Raw genomic sequence first — 20677 nt, 5'->3', positions numbered from 1 at the left:
AGCAGACAGGGAGTTCCCAGCGGTGACAATGCTGTGTGTTCCCCTCATGTATGTAGTGCACTGGGCAGAGCGGACAGGGAGTTCCCAGTGGTGACAATGCTGTGTGTTCCCCTCATGTATGTGGTGCACTGTGCAGAGCAGCACACAAGTCCCCTCCATGCTTCCTCGCACTCCACCACTAGAGGCGCTCCAAGCAGCAGACTGGCTCCTGGGTGAGCGGCGGGTCTAGTTCACAGTCTAGTTCGCTGACGTCACTTCCGGGGCACAGTCGGCGCGTACAGGGGGGGCCAGGAGCCCAGGCGAATGGTCAAAATGGCGTCCGCTCAGTTAACGGACGAAGAGCTCGTCTCAGAATTAAGGCGCTCAGGCGAGATGTTCGGCCCGGTGACGGAGAGCACCAGGCCGGTTTACTTGAAGAAACTAAAAAAGTTGCGCGAAGAGCAGAGGAGCCGGGCGGGAAAGACGCGGGTAATGAACAACAGCCTGGTGGCGGAGGGACGCTTGGAGAGCGGAGGAGCCCGCCCGCTGGCTGCTGAGGTGACGCATAGACGAAGCGGCCGGCATTACACCCAGACGGAGGTCGGCAAGTCTCCGGTGCTGCTGGGCTTCAGCTCGGATGAGTCGGACGCAGACGTCGGCGGGCGGAGGGAGAGAGGCAGCACTCCGCAGACTGAGAGGAGCCCGGCCCAGCGGGGCTGTGTGGACGCAATAGACGGGCGGAAGGCGCCTGTGTGGTGGGGGACGCGCAGGCCGCACAGCCCCCAACAGTGTGACGACCCTGAGGAAGAGAAGGCGAATAAAAACCGGGCGGTGAATGGCAGCCGCCTCTCCTATTGCAAAGACTATTCGGACTCCGAGCAGGAGGAGCCGGCTAAGAACGAGTGTCAGAGCCGCCGGAGTAGGCGCAGTATGAACAGACAGGCCCGGGATAATGGCATGGATCCCCCCGAGCAGGCCGGCAGATCGGGCTGGGATAGGGCGGAGAGCCCAGCGTCTACCAGACACCGAGCCGCCGCCAGGAAGTCTCCAGACACCCGCAGGAGCAACAATCACCTGGGGGGCCACCCCGATCCCTCCCGGCTATATGCGGCCAGCAACAGCATTCCCAGCCGGCTGTCCTACCCCAACCATGCCGGGACAAACCACACCTTCTACCCGAACAGCAGCCAGAAGAAGCTGCACAAACACCCCGAGCCTGAGGAGGAGCTGCTGCAGCAATTCCGGAGTGCCGGGGTGACCTCACCCGGGGGATTCAGCGCCCATTACCTGTCCATGATCCTGCTGACTGCCGCCTGCCTGTTCTTCCTGCTCCTGGGACTCACCTACCTGAGGATGCGGGGCACAGGCCTGGCTGGGGAGCAGAGGTGTAAGTATGGCTGCTTTATGGCCCATTCCTTACATTGGCATTATGGCCTTAGTCTCTTCCTAGGGTTTTCCATTACAGTCCTTAGGGGAACTTCCATTGCTGTCCATGATGGCTAGACTGTAAAATGAGACCCATAAAACAATCTTGTCTTTATTTTATAGAAGTAATGGTTTTGTATTTTGCAGTCCATGCTGCCACTGCAGGGTCTTTAGTCTCTAATACGTAGGGGGCGTGTGTTGGGGCCCCACCTGGCTATGGGGTTCAGCATGTTGGGCCCCCTACATCCATGCAGAGTACAGTAATGAAAGAGGCGCCATGTGTATGATGGACTTCAGGATTCCTCAGCTGGCTCTGTGGTTTAGGGAGAAATAAAGATAAAATTGTAAGCGGCCATTTCTTTATTTGCAGACATGACAGATTGTTTATTCTACAATAAAACTACCTTATTAGCCTTCTTAACCTCCCTAGTGGTATTCCCGAGTGTGGCTCGCTGTTAAATTTTATTACAAAAAGCAGTAACCCTCAGCTACATTTGCGGTGGAATTGAGGGCTTACCTGGTCCCCATGAGCCCACGGCATCCCCTTGGCGATGCCCGGCATCTGTGTCCCCTGGCTTCACATCCCTGGCGTGTGAACTTTGGGGATGCAGATGCCGGGCGCTTAGGAGGTTAATTTAACTAATCTCCCCTGTCCTCACCTGTCACTCCTCTTCTGATGCTAACATCTTCCCCTGGTCCTTTCCTGTGTCTGAGTTCTTTGGCTATTTTGATTGTCTAGGCCAGAGTGGCATCACTGCCGTTAACTTGGCGTATACCTGGTTGGCAGGATCGTACTTTAGATGTACGGCATAGAGAGGGTTGTGATCAGGCAGGTGAGCTTATTTTTTGCACAGGAAACATCCAGTCCCCTCTACAATAAAGGTCTGTCTGCTTGCATTTATTTAATTGTTAGGTTTAGTTCAACTTTAGGAAAGCAAAGATCAGCAGCACAGAAGGCATGACAGGTAAGAAGATATAACTCTTCTTAAGGAGGAGCCCTTTTCAGAATCTCAGTAGTCCTTTTATTCTGTACCCAAGCTTGCCTAATAAAAAGGTAACTATAGGTAGACTTCAAACAATTTGCTGTAGATGCCTCAGATCCATGGCTTACGTGGAGCTTGCTACCATTTACAGCCTGTTATTTATTATTAAACAGGGTTTATATGGTGCCAACATAATACGTAGCGCTCTACATTAAATGGGGTTGCAAATGACAGAGAGTGACACAGGAGGAGGAGAGGAGCCTGCCCCGAAGAGCATACAGTCTAGGCCTTTTGTAACGAACCTTATATGTACTATATTAGTCATAAAGTATACAGCGCTCTCTCACTCAATATTTCACCTCCTAGACGGGTCACATGTAGTCTGTGCATAGAAAACAGAAGGTTGCAGACTTGTGACATGGAGATGTCTGTAATCTGCAATCTGTAACTTTAGTTATAATTTATGATAAAGGACATTTAAGTGTCAGGTTGTGGGACAGTCCTCCTTGCCTCACTGTCTTGTGGCCTGCTGACCTGGAACATGCACCTAGTCAATGAAATAAAAAAATTGTGAATTCCAGCATGACATAACTGGGTCACTAGGTAACAAAGTCTGGATCATAAACAAATCAACAGTAACAGTTCTCATATTTCTATACTTAACAATTTTTACAAGATTAGTCAGCTCCAAAAATATATTCTTGGTATGTGGGTGAGGTGGATGAAATCTTTTGACTAGTTTCTGATGATGACCTTACTGCTGTATAGTCTCCGTGTTGCTGCTGTAGCTGGGAATGTCCTGTTACTCCTGGATCATTCTCAGTGATGCTAAAGAGTAATCAGAGTATACCTTTCCCTCCTTATGGACATAGCCGGTTTGGGAGCACAGACAACTATGCATTGTAAGATGGCAATGTTTAGCTTTTATAAAAAAATGAAATGTTAGCGAAAATTTCACATCCAGGTGTAGAGCAATTTGAGGCTTATCTGTAAAATATTGCCACATTCTGCTGAAGTTCAAAATATTTTTTGGAGTGAATGGGGTGCAAACCATCATAGTACATTTGAGCTAGGTGAAGCAGTGAGGTGAGACAGAGTCAAAGGGCCTTGCCTGGTCATTTCCTGGGATGTCCACGCTAACCTCAAACATTGCTGTTTTACCTGTTTGTGGGCAAAGTATGGAACACGAATACCCAGGCTCTCAAAAGAAGTGTATTTATTACTGTGTATGCAATCTGATTTCATTGCAGTAATACAGAGGTTTCAAATGCTCTTTGAAGTAAACACACCCATAAGCAAATTGCTAGGTGTGTGATAGTACAGAAACCTCCAAGAGAGTCAGTACTTGTAAAAGTGCCTGGTTTACCTGAAAAACTGGGCATTGTATTACAGGATAATCTTAGCAGTCTTGCTTGTTGTGTGCTACTGGCTACAAAGTATAATGGGACCAATTGGTTGGTCCAAACAGATACAAGATGGTGACCTTGTTGCTCTTTATATTAATTTTGCATATTCAATGTAGTGCCTATTTTATGATGTACTTTGCAGTTGTGTGTGTATAAAAGGGACCATGTTTACCATGTAAATGTGCTAACACAACCCCTGAAATGCTTAGTTAGAAAACTCTTCTCCAGCAGCAGGAATTATTGTCTCTTCATTTTCAGCATGATTGCTGCACAGTAAATGGAGCTTATATTTGCAAAACACTGTTTAAATATAAATCAAAATGTGTTTCATTAAAACTGATAAAATATCAGTTTAATTTACCTAAAAGTCTAAACTCTAAAAATATGAAGTCTAATTACCTCAGTCCAAGGGCCCAAGTACACTTTTCTTGCACTCCTTTTCTGTGCGGGTTGAGTTTTAGATACTGGAATGAATGGAAATTATATTAAAACTGCAGTACTCCCTACTGTTCCTCATTTGTGGATGTAGAATGTTCTACTGACTCCCTACTTAACTCTCAAACTCAAGCCTCAAAATGCTCCCTCTGGAGGTATTTAGTGAAATATGGTTTTAGTCCAGACTTCATAAAACTGAAGGCCATCTGAAATAGTGTTGCTGACACTAGCTACCTGCAGACATTGAATATTCTTTGCAGCCACAATCTGTCCAATATAGGAACTTTCCATAAACCTCTGTTTGGTTCAGCTGTTGGGAGAAAAGGACTGCTAGATCACATGTCCAGCTCTTCTTGGGGGGATCCAGTATCTGAATACATCCAACCTTGTCAGTTCTTCTAAGGATGGAAGGCTGTGCCAGAGGTTGTCCCCACAGGCTGGGGAATATATACAGAGATACATTGTATTGCCTAATTAACTGAGGATAATTTTATGTGCAGTTAACTTTTTTATAAAGCCACATTCTCCAAGGCTGACAACTACAACTTCGATAAAGCATTGCAGCCGTATGTTTTTTTTTTTTTTTTTAATGATCATGAGAGCAGTACATATATTACACTTTGCTGACCTTATTCTGAAAAAGCTTGCTGCTTGTATGGGTTCATAGGCCCGGAGCCTTATGACAGATCTTCTGGTAATTTTATGCTTAAACGACCAGTCTGGGTGATTTTACTGATCTGTAACCCCTATCTTGTTAATCTCTGAACGATATCATGCCTGCTTGATCATTGGGTGAGGTGATTTGTGTAATCATTCATTTAAGCATTTTGTGTATTTTTTTTTTTTTGTATACTTTCCAACTTGTCTGGTTGAGGACCAAAATAAGTTGTGTACAGTGGGTCTGCTGTTAGCTTCACTTCAGATAACGAGTGCCTTGGAATCAGATCAGTGAACCAGTTGGAAGTGAATACCAGCCTGTGTTTACTAGGCTTCAGATTGAGCCCATCTCTCCAGCCAGTATACCCTATTCGGGTACTTTATCTCTCTGACTTATGACAGTACACAACCTTGCATTTTCAGAGGCAAAACAAATCAACCATTTCTGCCTCCAAAATTTCAGACAGCCATGTGTTTTTGATTTGGCCATCAATATCTATGGTTGAGTCTGACAGATTGTGCCCTACAGAGAATTAAGTTTATTACAGCATATGGCTAACATTATTATGTATCATAACTAAGCAGAACCTCTGCTGTAGAGAGTGAATCCAACCAAGCAAAACATCCAAATGTCTTTTTGACACAACTGTTGTGTGAATTTTATTTTTTCAACCTATACTTTTTTTTTTTTTTTTCCTCTTGCAGTACGAAGTCCAAATGACCTTCATGATGATGTAAGTATTAAAAATATTATTGCAAGCTTAAGAGCCTTACTTTCTGCATTTTCCTATTTGGCATGCTTGCCACATTGACCATTTCTCCACATTTTGTTGAATAAATTAACTTTCAGGAATGTAAATTTATTGTGAATTTCTATTTGATGGTTTAAAATATTTTACTTTTTAGTAAAGTTTTGCATTTTTTAGGTCCCCAACCTTAATGGCCATGTAGTCTGGTGGACAGTAAAAGATGCAATTGGGGCTTAGCCCTGAAATCAAGAAATGCTACTCTAAAGCTATTTCTCAGGAAATTTCCTGGCTAATAAGAGAACATAAGTGGTTTTTAGGGTTTACTTTAGGCATTAGGTACACTATTTGGGTATAAAATGGTGAATTTAACAATTCAGCAAGATTCTCAGGTAGAAAATCAGTCTCTGCCAATTAACTTATTCAAAGATCTTCCACCAGAGAATGTTCGGGATTCACTGCTTTATTAATACACACACAATTATGTCTAGATTAGTCAGTGAAACTCTGAGTAGAGGATATCCAATGTAATCCTTTATACTATTGATTACATGGTGACAATGTGTTGATAAATGACCCATTAGGATGACAAAACATAACCACTTGACTTTAGGGATCTCTTTGAATATTGCAGGGGCAAAGCTGCTGCATGTCCAGCATGAAGCCCAGGAACTGAAACAATCAGCACCTGTGCTTCAGATCTTGCTACACAGCCTTCCTCGGGAGCACCTGTAGCAGATTCCTGATGGCATAATGCTTCCTTGTTGTTCTTACAGCAGGAGTGATGTGGTGTCAGAAGGGATATCACCGCACTTCAAATAGAGGACTCGACAGAGCTGTTCAAGCTTTATCCTGCTTCTCCCTGCAGCAGTAGACTTTTGCTGGCTTAGTGTAGCTAGATATATATTGCTACACAGCTGCATTGGGGTCAATGTTAGAAGTGATGTTGCGAATATAAAAAAATGTATATAATATAGATCCTACAAAGAGGATAAAATGGACCTAGCACTTTTTGTTTGGTTTTATACCACTGGCTCCCAAAATGTAAATGCAAAATGTTTAAATACTGGTTCTTCTAAAAACAAAAGCAGTAGTATGGCCTACCAGCTGGTTGTAGTTGGCAAGGTGGCAGCCGCTGTAGGTCTAAACTTAGCCTGAAGGTATAATGTTTGGAAAGATTTCACCAAAATGCCTTACAACATAGGGTCATTCACAACTCGAAAAACAAGCTGTAGGTGGGTCACTCAAAAAGTTGTAGAAAGGGGCTTTAGGTACATGGTGGTATCATTATTTGGCCACATGGATGGGAGGGGTTCATGAATTACAAGATTGGCTGCACAGAATTGCAAGTGTTTGGCAGGTAACTGTCCTGTTTTATGTTTGCAATTATCAGTGTAGAAATTTGCTTTAGAAAACCAGCTGCCATTTATTGACCTATTGAGGTATATTACGTTTTATAGATGTATATTCTAGAATAGTTATTTTATGCAAAATTTGTCATTTTATCTGTTCGAATACATTTTATGTTTAATTTTTCTGGGCTTGACTGGTTAAAACAAAGTTATTTACAGATAGAATGTGAACTTCTGAGTACCTGGATTGTTGTGCCTGTTTGGAGCTTTCTGTATCTCATAAAATTATGCAAGGCTGTTCTGAACTTGTCTGCCTTCCCCGTCCTTCCACACATATCCACATCATTGTAAAGAGCCAGTCTGAAATGTGTGGAGGTGGGATGTGTCGGGAATCTTCACCAGGACAGGGTCAGCAGCTTTTACTATTCTTAGTGATAATCTCTTTGGATTAGAAGATTTTTTTGGAAAGTGCTGTTGCATACTTGTTTTATCTACCTACTGTTTTAGTGTCTTTTGATCTTATTATTTTGATTTATATGAAATAATCTTTTTTGATTTTGTTCTCAGACAGAAAAAAATATGCTGATGAATACACTTCATAAACTTCATGATAAATTGGCTAAGACAGCAGGTAATTATTTGATCTAACTTTACCTTCTAGGTACCCTTTGGAAATAAGGTGCACAAATGCTGCATTTATATTATATGGCAGCCTTATTTTCTATTGATCCTTTTGGAGCCCATGTGTATGTTATAGTGGAAAATGTTTTTCAATGGTATGGTTAAGCATTTAAAAATACATGTTTACTTCATACATGATGAGCACACGAATCTCTCCTTGAGCAGAGCGGAAGTTATCTGCATGTTCTATGTCGGTGGCTCAAAGTAATACATCATTGAGTTTTGACAGCCAGGCAAAAACGTTTTATATATATATATATATATATATATATATATATATATATATATATATATAATGTCTTCTAAGCAAAAGCACTCTGTTTCTGGAGGTTCAGTATACCAGCTATAGGAAATAAACCTGAATACCAAGGAGATAAGAATGCACAATTGCAGAATCCTTCACATGTGCATTCTTTTCCAGAACATACAGTTAGGTCCATAAATATCCATCTAAATGCAGCTTCTGCTATCATCCTCCACTGTTGTCTTCCGTGGATGTCCAGGTCTTTTGGCGTTGCTGAGTTCACCAGTGCTTTGTTTCCTTCTCATGATGTACCAAACTGTAGATTTTGCCACTCCTAATATTGTTGCAATTTCTCGGATGGGTTTTTTCTGTTTTTGCAGCTTAAGGATGGCTTGTTTCACCTGCATGGAGAGCTCCTTTCACCGCATGTTGTCTGTTCACAGCAAAATCTTCCACATACAAGCACCCCCTCAAATCAACTCCAGGCCTTTTATCTGCTTAATTGATAATGACATACCGAAGGAATTGCTCTCACCAGCCCATGAAATAGTCTTTAAATGAATTGTCCAATTACTTTTGAGCCCCTGAAATGAAGTGATTGTGTATAAAAATAAAAAAAGCTTTAGTACCTCACATTTTTATGCAATCTTTTTGTTCAACCCACTGAAATAAAGCTGAAAGTCTGCAGTTCAACTGAGTTGTTTCATTTAAAATTAATTGCGGTAATGTACAGAACCAAAATTAAAAAAACTGTCTCTGTCCAAATATTTATGGACCTAACTGTATCCTTTTGACACATCCAAAACCAAACCACTAGATTTGCCATTGTGACCATTCTTGTCGAGATTGTTTGGGTGGGAACACTCAGAAGGATGAGGCAGTTGTGCAATTTAGCTTAAAAGCCTCAAGAACACATGGCTCCTTTACTGTGAGAGAACATACACAGATAACTAGCTTTCAATATTCCTTATAACTGTACATTCAAAAAAATATTCTTCCTAAAAAGGAGTAAGGCAGTTTTTAAGTCATCAGGATGGGTCTCACAAAATGCTGCTGGATAGTGAGTTTTAATATCTTTGTCTCTTTGTGAAGTGAAAAGTACATGACCAGTATAATGTCAGAGGATTTAAAAACATCGAATTACTATGAATAAATGTGCCCCTAGCAATTAAGATATCAGCTCTGGAAATTGTGTGATATCAATGAAATGTACTGATGCTAACTGGCTTGATCTATTTGCAAATACCAGATGTGGTGTTTTAAGGGTGTAGGTACAATTTGGACTTTTCTGGTAAGATTGTATATTTTGTAGAAAGTTGGCAGGGAAGTCAAATAACTGGCCCTCGCCTCACCATCCAAACTTTAAGTTCTGTTACATGTAATGATGATCCGTGACAAAGAACCTTGTGATTTACTTCTGTTTTTTTGTTTTTTTTGTTTTAATTCTCCACATCTTTGTTTCACATTTATTGCAGGAGAATATATGTGTGGTGGTGTAGGTTATGGTCGTATTTCCGTCCAGGAGGCAGCTGAGTTTTTACAGGTTTGTTCTGCTTTTTTTCATTCCTTTGTAATAGTGCTGGATAATAATGTTCTATAGATCTTCAATTTAATTTCAGGTTTCCGATCCTTTCCACTTTAAGCCCAAAGCCAAAGGCTGCCTCCTGATGATCAGGCCGTGAAATGCCTGCTAGTAGCTGTAACTTACTGCTTTCCGCATGTGTATATATTTATATTACACACATATATTTTGTGTTATAAATGTCTTCATTCTTTTGGACTACTTTTGTAATGTTGTTTGTAATCTGAATTCAACAGGGTCTAGGTCCAGAATATGTCCACGAGTTTAACAATTCCCTGAGATGGATTTTACAGTCTGGAAAAGATGTTGGAATAAAGTAAGTGCATGTTATATCATGAACAATATTGCATGCAGGTTATGATCTTACAGAGCGGAACTGGAAACATCAATGTTTGATATGGATACAATAAATATAGTCCATCCATGGTGACTTTGTGTAGTTTAGTTATTTTAACAAACCATTACAAATGTCTGCTGTACTTATGTTTGGTGCTATATCTCTGCTCTTTACAACACATTTGAATATAAGTTTCCAGCAATGTGATTAGGGTGCGAAAGTATACTAGGAAGAATTTTGTAGCACTTTTTTGGGGTGATGTGAAATTTTCACACACCATATCCACTGCATATTTCACAGCAAAAACTTGCATCTGCTCTCTAACATCACACCTCACCAAAGCATCTACATCTGAATACTGATTTTTTTTTTTTTTTTTTTTGCTTCGGAGTACAAAAAGAATTAATGAATAAGAGCATTGCTTATATATGCAAGTAATGCATGCACTATGGTGTGGATAAAACGTTTACAACGTTGAACACATATTTAATGCTTTGAACACATGCCTTGGATAATGTGCCGGCATGTCCCTTCTATACCATACAGGTTATTTTAATGTAGACAATGGTGTAACACACTTTCAAAGTGTCTTTTTTTTTTTTCTTTTCTTTAAACATTCTATGTATACATTATCTTGTCAATAAATCGGAACCCTATATAAAGTAAGCAAATATGATCGACCTTTGCACAGTCTCCAACTTGTCTTAATGTTTCATAGTTTTTTGTTAAAGAAAAAAGATTAAACAATCAGATTCTATAGTGTATGCACAGCATTACTGTTATCAGTGTATGCGTGAGCTAGTTTATTCATTGAAAAGTTGGCATTCTTTGTGGGGCTGCTATGCTTTCCTATAGCTGTAAAGCACAAAGGTTCAATTAGGTTATTTTATAAACACTGCTCCCTCTAGTGGTCGTTGTACACATTTGTAAGATACAAAAAGCTTTTCAGTAAGCGTTTCAAATGTATTGCAACAATATGGAATAATTCAAGCTGTTGACAAAAATGTAATTTTCTGAATGCAAGCTTTGAGCTTCATGAATGTTTTACTAATTTTTTTTACCAGGTGTTCTGGGGACAAAGATGATGAGGACCTCAATATCGCCAGTATAAAATACTTGGAATCTACACGCCCACAGATGTCCTTTCTATGTCGCATTCGGCGTGCTGTTTTTACTGTTGCCTATAGGTTGTCACTTTTACCTCTAGGTAACTTATTTTATTTATTTTTTTGTTCACCTTTAAAATGCCTCCTGCATCCATATGCAGTATTCATGGACAGTTCTGTTAACTAGTAAAACAGTAGTTTAATTTTTTCCTAAATTTTATTTTTTCGTTGAGGCTACAAATACTTTTTTTTTTTTTTTTTTTTGCACGAGTCGTTTGATGGGTTTGGGCTTCTTGTGAGAGGTTAGGATATTTCAAGAGCAGTAGAGTGCATTGACTGCGCAGTTCTCTGGGCGGCCAGGTCTCGTGCCCCTCACATGTGTGTTTAGGGGAGCTGGAGAATGCTGCATGATGAAAATTTCACTTTAGAAAATGAACACTTCAGATAATTTTTTTTTCTATGCACTGACAAATGTGTGGTATTTGCAAATATAATGGGAAAAATTGTTAAATCACAAATAATGTAAACTGCTGTACATCTAGGGGGATTATTTCACATGTCTTTTGTTTTATGCAGGAATTGCTGCAGTCTGGGCTGTTCTCAGATATATGAAATATCATTGGGCAAAAGAAGAGGAGGAAACTAAACAAATGTATGATCTGGTCATTAAAATCATAGGTGAGTCTTGAATATGGTTTTATCATAAGTGCAAGTTACCAAACACATAATAAAAGGCACCAGCAGTTCCACAGCAGGTCATTTTGAATACTTGTCCAGCTCGCTGAGTTTAAGGTTAGCATGTTTAAAAACATCAGTTTTGTATTGATCCTGAATATATAAATTTTTGTCAAGGCTCTTAACGCTGAGGGAAAGTTGTTCTCTAGTCCTGAGACTGCACATTCACTGATAGCCACAGGTCTCGCATGAACAGAGAATTGCCCAGCATGGTTTCAGTTTGTGATCGGCGTGACAGTCAGCCCCAGGCCGTTCACAGAAATTTACGGTGACAACTGAAGCCTTTTGCCCCCAAACATTGGTTTGTGTAAAGAGACTTTTTTTTACACCTTGTACAGAATTATATTCTAGTGATTTATTTGAACATTGTTCCTAATGTCCTTTACTTACTGAACAGGCATCAGTCCGATACTGTCACGATACCTGTGCCTTTAAATTTGGTTTGAGTATTTTGGCTTTAATAATGTCTTTGGTAATGTTGGCAATTAAAGCTTTAGGAAAGAAACTTTATATAGATAGATAGATATATATATAGATATATATATATATATATATATATATATATATATATATATATATATACACATACATACAGGTATTCATCTGTTCATCTGTTTTTTCTAGATGTTTTGAAAAGTCATGGTGAAGCGTGTCAAGAAAACAAAGAGCTAGATCCATACACACCAATCCCACACGTCAAAGATTCCTTGATCTCCGCTTGTGACAGGTTGGTTTTTATGTGTGGTAAAATTTGGGGTGGAAGTTTAAGTTGATGGAAAGACAAATCATCCTTGTGAACAACTGCTTAAAAACCCAAGATGCCGATCTTTGGCTTGTAGAATAGTTTTAGCGTGGTGTACAGCCTAGACCTGGTAATAACTTTGCCATATCAGATCCTCACTTAAGACTTCATTCTATTTTAGTAGATTTAATTCAAATGCCATTAACTTCATTTTTTATGGATTTCCCTGCAAGCATTGTGAAAAAGTCACAGCAGTTTAGTAGTGATGCCTCGGTATAGCATTAAGAACTTATTTGAACCACTGGTGAAATTACTTGGGTTTGGTTTGTAAACCTCATTCATACTAATCTAGTATGCTGCAATGTGCACTAATCATTTGTGTGTAAAAAATAAAAAATTAAAAAAAAAATCACAAATGCCACATCTGAGGCGTTCAGTTTGAAGAGTTTACCTTCCTTTCTGCTAGGGAGCAGGGAGATTTTGCTTCTCGGCTGTTTTTAAAACATGCAATTTTTTAATGTGATAAAAACGGCCATTGTAAACAGAACTCATCATCTGCTGGCTGCAGTTGGTAAATATAGATTCAATATTTTACACTTACCAGATTTAAGTAATCCCTTTTTCAAAGTGCTGAACGTTTATGTAGACTGTATTCCAGCACATGAATTGCTTTTTTCTTGGAGGTTTTTTCATGTGTATTGGTTATAAAAGCAAGTCAAATTCCCCCCCCCAAAAAAAAAAAAAATGAAAAAAAAACGTTTTATGTTGGTAATTTAGTTCTTAGTGTGATTTTATTCACTTTTGTATGCTGTTTTTTTGTAGGAAAAAAATGAAGAAGGCTTGGGACCGGGCAGTTGAATTTGTGGCTACAAATGAATCCCGTATACGAACTGAAACTCAGACAATAGCGGGAACTGACTATCTTGTGTGGAAATGGGTTCAACCACCTTCATGTGACAAAATATCAACCATACCTTCTAAAGTTTGGCAAGGGCAAGGTACTGGTTCTACTTTACCTCTTTGGGATTTTATGCCTAGTGTACATCCTGTTAGAAGTTGTGCTATTGTAAATCTGTCAAAATGGAAAGGTTTTTGTAATGAACCAGGAAGACCAGTAGAGGAAATTGGCACTTATTACCAATGTTCCATCAAGAAAGCATGTACCAAGTGACTGTTTTAAAAAACTGTGTTGCATGTGTAGATTGACCACCCTAAAAAGCCCAATTGGATCAGAATGGTGAGTCAAAACGCCTAATATGCATCTGTTCATATCAGACTTAAAATTCAGGTCAGGGAGGTTAGCAGTGGCTTATTCAAAACTTGCTTCATACAGGATGTCTTTAAAACTATACAATTATCTTTAATCTGTCCTAAAATAAATGTCCTGCTGGAGGTGGTCCTTGTTTTACCCACATTCTTGCTGCATATGTGGGGTGGGGGTGATAAGCAGGACCTTTTTCTTGGCAGTTTACTATGTGAGCTAATAATATATGCATAAAGTTGGAGAACAGTTTGGATATTCAAATGTTTGATTGTGACTGCCATAACTTGTGAAACTCATTGTTAAATTTATATAATCAATTGCCATTTAAAGCCAATAGGAGCTGTGTGATATGTATACAGCAGAAATCTTTATACTCAATTGGTTAAATAAGGGGTACATTTTTTTTTTATCCCTCACACAGATCAGAAAATTATGATTTATTAAAATTAAGTAATTGATATTCTGTCTTGTGTTTTTCAGCTTTCCATCTGGATAAACGAAATTCTCCTCCAAATAGCCTAACCCCCTGTTTAAAGATACGCAATATGTTTGATCCAGTTGTGTAAGTATTCTGCTATTTTTAACAATGAAACAATTAAATGTCTTGGCTCTAAAATTTGTGGGGTTTTTTTGCTTTTCAAAAATCTCTGTAAATATAAATGACAATTTATTACAGGGAAATTGGCGATCATTGGCATTTGGCAATTCAAGAAGCAATTTTGGAAAAGTGTAATGATAACGAAGGAATAGTTCACATTGCAGTAGATAAAAATTCCAGAGAGGTAACGGTCTGTCTTATTCTACCCCCTTTATTTCCTAAATATTCTGCCTGACAAGCACAAACATATTTTATTTATTTTCCCCCAGGGATGTGTTTATGTAAAATGCTTATCCCCAGACTATGCAGGAAAGGCTTTCAAGGCATTACATGGATCCTGGTTTGATGGTAAGAAACCAAATTATGGTAAACACTTCCTTTTGAGAATCCTTTAAACAATAAAACTGCATTTCCTACTACCCAGTAGTTTGCACACATGGCCTGTTAACTTACATCAAACAGGGGGTTTGCATTGTAGTAAATCTGTTGAGAGAGGTCATGCACAGAACCTTACTGCAGAGTGCGATACTTTTTCTGCTTCTGTTGGTATAGAGCTGTCCTGTGATCAGTCCAAGGAATTGTCAGGTATTGTCACTTCCATGGTTATGACCCACTGAACACAGCATTCTTTAATTGCTTCATCATAACCTATAATGACAAACATTTGTGGCTGCTTTTGCTGTTGACCCCTCATCTTCAGTAGTTTCACTGATGGACTTGGGAACAAAGTAAGAAATAGATGTGCATTCTTGTACTCGAAACAAAGTCAATCAAACACTGCAACTTTCAGGTTTAATTTGTATAAAACATTGCAAGCGACTTAATATATACTGTTAGTATATAACAGGTCAAATTTGCTGCTTCTCATTGACCATCTGCTAGCTGGTGGAATGTGGGGTCTGCTTTATAGATTATTGGTGTTGGCATGGGGGCTTTACTAAAATGAAATGTTATTTCTACTTGTACATTTACTAATTTAAACCTTGCTTATTATACTAATGCCTTTATATTCTTTTCCTGCAGGAAAGTTGGTGACTGTCAAATACCTGCGATTAGACCGATATCACCATCGATTTCCACAGGCTATTACAAGTAACACTCCTCTGAAGCCGTTAAACAATCACATGAACTCTATGTCGCAATTAAATCTTCGGACTGACACAACAAATTTTCAGTCTTTATGAGAAACTCTATGCCATTGACTGTTTTGCAACAGGACAGGGATGGGGGTCCTGACTTGCATCTGTCTTCCTTTTTTTTTTTTTTTTCCCCTCCCCTGAACCTTTATCAGTATATTACACTTCCAGCGACAGTTCAAGTTGTATAAGAAATCGAGTATGCATCCAAAGGACAATACAGGCATTAAAGAAAACAAAGTGTTAATACAGCGGAATACAATGTCTTTTTAGACTTTCTTTTTTTTTTTTTTTTTTATAACCTTTTCAGATGTTCATGCATTGTGAACTAGATGACTGTTTTCTTAAAATGAAAAGTGGATAATTTATTGAATTCCTATGGGATCCTGCACACTATTTTTGTCATATATAAATATTTACCCTAATATTATAACTGTACATTTTGAGGCTGACCTGCTGCTGTAGATAGTGATTTTGTTACAGCTGAAGTGCAGGGGCTATCTGGCTTTGTTTTATGAGGCAGGGAATGGACAATATATACTGGTCTTTTTTGTATTTAACTGTAAGTAACGGTGGTGGCGGCAAGTCTTGTGCAAATGTCTGCTTCAAAGCAGTAAATAAGCTTCCTATTTTATTCATATTGTTATTTTATATAATAAATTGGCTGCACCATCTCATTAAGGTCAAACAGCCAATTACCTTTAAAAGTATTAGAAAAAAAGTTTAAATATCTTTTATAGGTTTTATATAAAATGTCTGACTTGGTTTCTTGTGAGGTCTGATACCAATTGTAAAGATTCAAATTATTGTGAGCAATAAAAAAAGCAATTGGCAGATGCTGGACAGTGTAATTGGTGAACTGATGTATTTATTAAGAAGTATAATGCCTGTGATAGTGACTGGTACTCCAGTTTTAGGTTAGAAAGTCACTGTCCTTGTGTGCTGCTACCATGGGCTATATAACACTTTAGCTTGTATACTTGCAGAAATGGAAGTTGCTTGTGTTCCCTACAATATAAATATATTTTTTTTACTTCAAGGAGCAGGAAGTGTACTTCTGTATATTGTACATGACGGTTGTTTTTTTTGTATATAAAATCTTGTTTACCGTGAGAAAGGTCTGTTCTAGTTTTGTAATGGTTCAGCTGCAAAAGCTTGCATGGTAATGCTTGGTCTCAAGCAACTTTAATACTATATTACAATTAAATAATCACTGCTTTTTAAAGCAGTTGCCTTAAAATTGGAGTCTCCCCTTGTTTTGTATACATATTAATATCCTTTCTAATTATTCTATTTAGATTGTACCATCAGATTTTTTTTTTTTTTTTTTTTAAGTGTACAGACTGGTCTAGTTAAAGAAGCAAAAATAGACATTGCACACTTGGATCTACTATGCTATGCAAAGCTTTGAGGGCATCACAATCTAATCAAACAAAATATACTTTGTTGTAGTAATTTCAAAATGAATATTCCTGAACGGTTCAGGATAAGTTTGTTCATACTATTCTCGCTTCTGCTTTGCCCAGAAGTCACAAGCAAATTTAGGCTAATTCATTAAACCGTGAAAATGTGCTGTAAACTGGAAAATTAACCAAAAAAGTTCTGATTGGTTGCTGTTGGTACATGTGACACCAGTAATAAACCGTATTAATAACTAGTTATTTGGGTTTTTTCATTAGGATGCAAGGAAGCGGCTGTCAAATAATTTCAGGTAATAGGGCTGCTTTTCACCTTTAGCATAGGTAGTTGCCTAGCAGAAATGCTCTCTCATAACTTCAGTAATGAGTTCCTAACCTAAAGCTGCAACTATTCTGAGTCATTAACTCCAAAAGCATTAATGTCAGTCTATTGGTATTTTCAGGAGAGGTCAATCATGGTCACCATATTTCTTCTAATGCCATTCCCCTAATCTACAGTCAGTCAGGATCACTCCAGGAAAAAATAAAACCCTTATTCTAAACAAATGGAACCTGTAATTTCTATTCTAAGGACCATGCAAATAACTTGTCAGACTTTGTAACTTATTTTTTTTTTCTTGCTGAACTTTTCTTATTGAATAAAATTGCTACTATGTTTAATTCATCAAAACTGTCCTGAGAATATTGGTTTACATTAAACATTACATTTCACCCCAGCCAGTTTCTAGCAATCTTTTCCCCATATCTTATGGGATATGGGGAATACAATTATATATCTTATTTTTGTAACTGGGGCCAGAGCCTTTATCATTCAAACTCTATGAATGGAAAGTTGCAAATCAGCTGTTTTTGGAAAATGATTTTTTGTAAAAACTGGCTCAAATCTGAAACTGTACTATGTTTAGGGGTTGGTGCCTTTTATCACATGTGAAATGGAATGCACCAAGTGAAAGTCCCATACTTGTGGATCAGGAACAACTGCTGTGCTTTCCTATGGAATAGAACACAGCAGAGTGCTGTTTTTGCTTGTTTTTCCTCCTCCCCTCTCCTTGGAACAGAACAGCGCTGTGTTTGTTGTATAATATGTTGGCGCTATATAAATCCTGTTTAATATTCTGACATACCAGGCCTCATTCTCATTTCACAACACAAGGTAAATCTAAACTAAAAGTTGTGTTCGCTGCTTTCTTTACTGATATATTAGAACAGCCATTTTCAACCAGTGGTTCTGTGAAACCTCAGCGTTCTTTCAAAGGTTGCTAAGGGTTCCTCAAAATGCATGTGATTAGCCTACCCTAAGATGATACCTGCATTATTCTGTGGTCCACGACACTTGTTAGAGTCGGCTGCAATATGTTTTAGTTGTCTTTAAAGGTGTTAGTCTAGCTCCCCACCATCACTGGGCCATTTTTTGGTCTTCGATTTAGGAGGCTTTTTTCTGGCTTACCCAAAATGGTTTTAGTAGTTCCTTGAGTTTAGGGGTTCCTTGAGACCTGAAAATTATTTCAAGTGTTCCGAAGAGTTAATACGTTTGAGAAAGTTTGTTTTATAAGAACAGATGTGTCTCCAATCCTATTCATTTTACCCTAATATATGGTATGTAGAGCAATATGTGAAAGTAAATGTAAAGCAGCACGTCCACTTTAAACATTTGTGATCATGCAGTTCTTTATTGCAGAAAGGGACAGGTGCGATGTCCCTTCTTCATTAATCCTTCTTACCTGCCTGATTGCTCTGCAGAACTGTCATAAAGCTCTATATTGGTTGTAGGATATTTGGCAATCCTGGCTTACCCTGCGCTTGCTAGGACTGAATGAACTTCCTCGCACCTGCACAGGATCTACATCATACTGGTACAGCCAATCAAGATGACAAGGAGGAATAAAAGAAGCAACAGGTGAGTACATCACTTTAAATTGAAGCCTGTTATGGAAAGTACCATTGCTGGGTTCTCCTGGTAAAAATCTATCTGCTTACCGGTCATGTAGATACCTGACCTAAAACTTCTGTCTTTCATATGAGCTTCCTAACCTAGATACCTGTTCCAGGTACAGAATTAAAGAGAAACTAAACTGAAAACGGCAAAAAAAAAAAAAATACACTTACCTTCAATCCTGCAGTGAAGTCTGATTGAGGTCCTGCGTCATCCTGACACCTGATCCAGGCGCGAGATCAGGCGACAAAGGATGAAAAAAGTCTTTCTGTTTGAGCGAAGTAGCTTCTTCTGCATATGTCCGAGATACTTGGGCATGTGCAGAAGGAGCACCCAAGAGCCTCCCATGACCCTGACTGACATAGGTATCCCGGGAGGCTTTGCGCTCCCATTCATTATCTATTGCCTGGGTGGTTGAGAATAAGGGGGAGGTGCTGCACCCTTTTTTAATTTAAAAAAATAAAAAACAAAAAAAACCAATTTTTAGTTTACATAAAAGGATTGACTACCCTTTTATGTATAGTGAAATTTCTTAGTTTAGGTACATTTTAAGATTCTAGCAGCATAATGGGACAAGCAGCATGTTTAAAAGGAGTCACCATTGGCAGCCCCTAGGTCTTTCCTGTTTAGGTCATAACTTGAGCCATCAAACAATGTGAGATGAACACATCCTGCATCTACCAGCAGGAGAACATGGCCGGCCTTAGTTTTCATCCATTGAAACCAACACAACAAGCCTTTTTTATCTTTACAGGTAAGGGTGACACAGAGAAGGCATATTTCAAGGGGCAAAATATAGAACTGAATCTTCAAATCGGGGCAGCTGGCAGTTTTAGAGTCACAACCAAAACACGTCATTAGGGTGAGGCTGGCAGAGGCTCTGCATTGAATGAGTGCTCAGAGCAGTGCAGACGGAGGGCAGGAGGAGTTCTTTAGGTTGTATTTAGGACACAAACTGGTCACCTGCTGCCCCCATTTATCTCTCAAATAGTAGATTGTGCACCATCCCCCATCACAAAGCCATAACATACACATCCCCAGCTGTTGGCCCAACATCACAAAAAATAAGCCATCAGAGTAGTGTCACACCATGCTTTGTGTTTCTAATGGCTGCTGCTGCCGCCGAATGGAAATTGATTTCTGTTGGAGGCATTCTGATATTGGGGTCCCTGGAAGATAAATATCCAATGTGTGCTTTAACTTGCCAACAACCATGAAACATCCAAATATCAGTTTGAAGTGGATTTATCTTAGGCCCATTCACACATGTATGCGCTGCACGAAGATGAATTGTCGAATGCAATGACATTCACTCTCATGCATGCAGTTTTTTTTTTTTACTAGGAACCAGCGAACCCCCAAGGAAGCCATTCTCCATATTGGATTTTGTATTTTAATGTCAGGTAATGCAATAACCAGCACTATAACAATTCCCTTCATTTTACCAATGACATGCCACATTACATTGCAGTGCATCCTATACAACTGTGTGCCAAGTACAGACAACTTCCCAGTACTGCCTACACCCCGACCAATAACACTCATCTGGACTTATACATGGGTGAAGAGGTCACTCATACAAGATACCAAATTTTACATCCAGGTAACTTCCCATTCTACCAAACTAGGAGCCTGCTCTCCTGCATTCTAGAATACCCCAAAGCACTGCTTACATCACCCAACAATACTAGAGGAAACTGCTAGTAATGAAAGGGTCCACAGAACAGGTATTATAAAACCCAGCTCTTTTTTGAAGGTAAAAGAACAAAAATGAAAAGAACAGTATACATACACAGTAAAAACATCAGTTCGTACACATCAAATAAGTACATTACTGTACAGGCTGCAGGTGGGGGGAGTTCTGCCATTACAGAACAGTGTACAGGTCCAGTCAGTACTGACACCCCATAGTCTGTAC

General features: G+C 39.1%; 1 protein-coding gene across 2 annotated transcripts; it reads left to right on the top strand.

Moving 5' to 3' along the window:
- Positions 1–275: 275 nt before the first annotated feature.
- Positions 276–16648, top strand: LEMD3 (LEM domain containing 3). 2 transcript variants are annotated; one of them, XM_072401299.1, is made up of 13 exons: positions 276–1366; positions 5591–5619; positions 7551–7614; positions 9384–9451; positions 9727–9806; positions 10892–11034; positions 11510–11611; positions 12293–12395; positions 13233–13408; positions 14155–14236; positions 14351–14456; positions 14542–14620; positions 15296–16648. In XM_072401299.1, exons 1-13 carry the CDS (start codon positions 304–306, stop codon positions 15454–15456), a joined length of 2256 nt encoding a protein of 751 aa, XP_072257400.1. In that variant the 5' UTR covers positions 276–303; the 3' UTR covers positions 15457–16648. The 2 variants fall into 2 exon arrangements, with proteins under 2 accessions (XP_072257400.1, XP_072257401.1); XM_072401300.1 differs by lacking the exons at positions 14351–14456; positions 14542–14620.
- Positions 16649–20677: the final 4029 nt, after the last annotated feature.

The sequence above is a fragment of the Pyxicephalus adspersus genome, chromosome 2 (genome assembly GCF_032062135.1).
Source record: "Pyxicephalus adspersus chromosome 2, UCB_Pads_2.0, whole genome shotgun sequence".
NCBI lineage: Eukaryota > Metazoa > Chordata > Amphibia > Anura > Pyxicephalidae > Pyxicephalus > Pyxicephalus adspersus.
The sequence above is the reverse complement of the archived record's forward strand: the minus strand, read 5'-3'. Positions and strand labels throughout refer to the sequence as shown.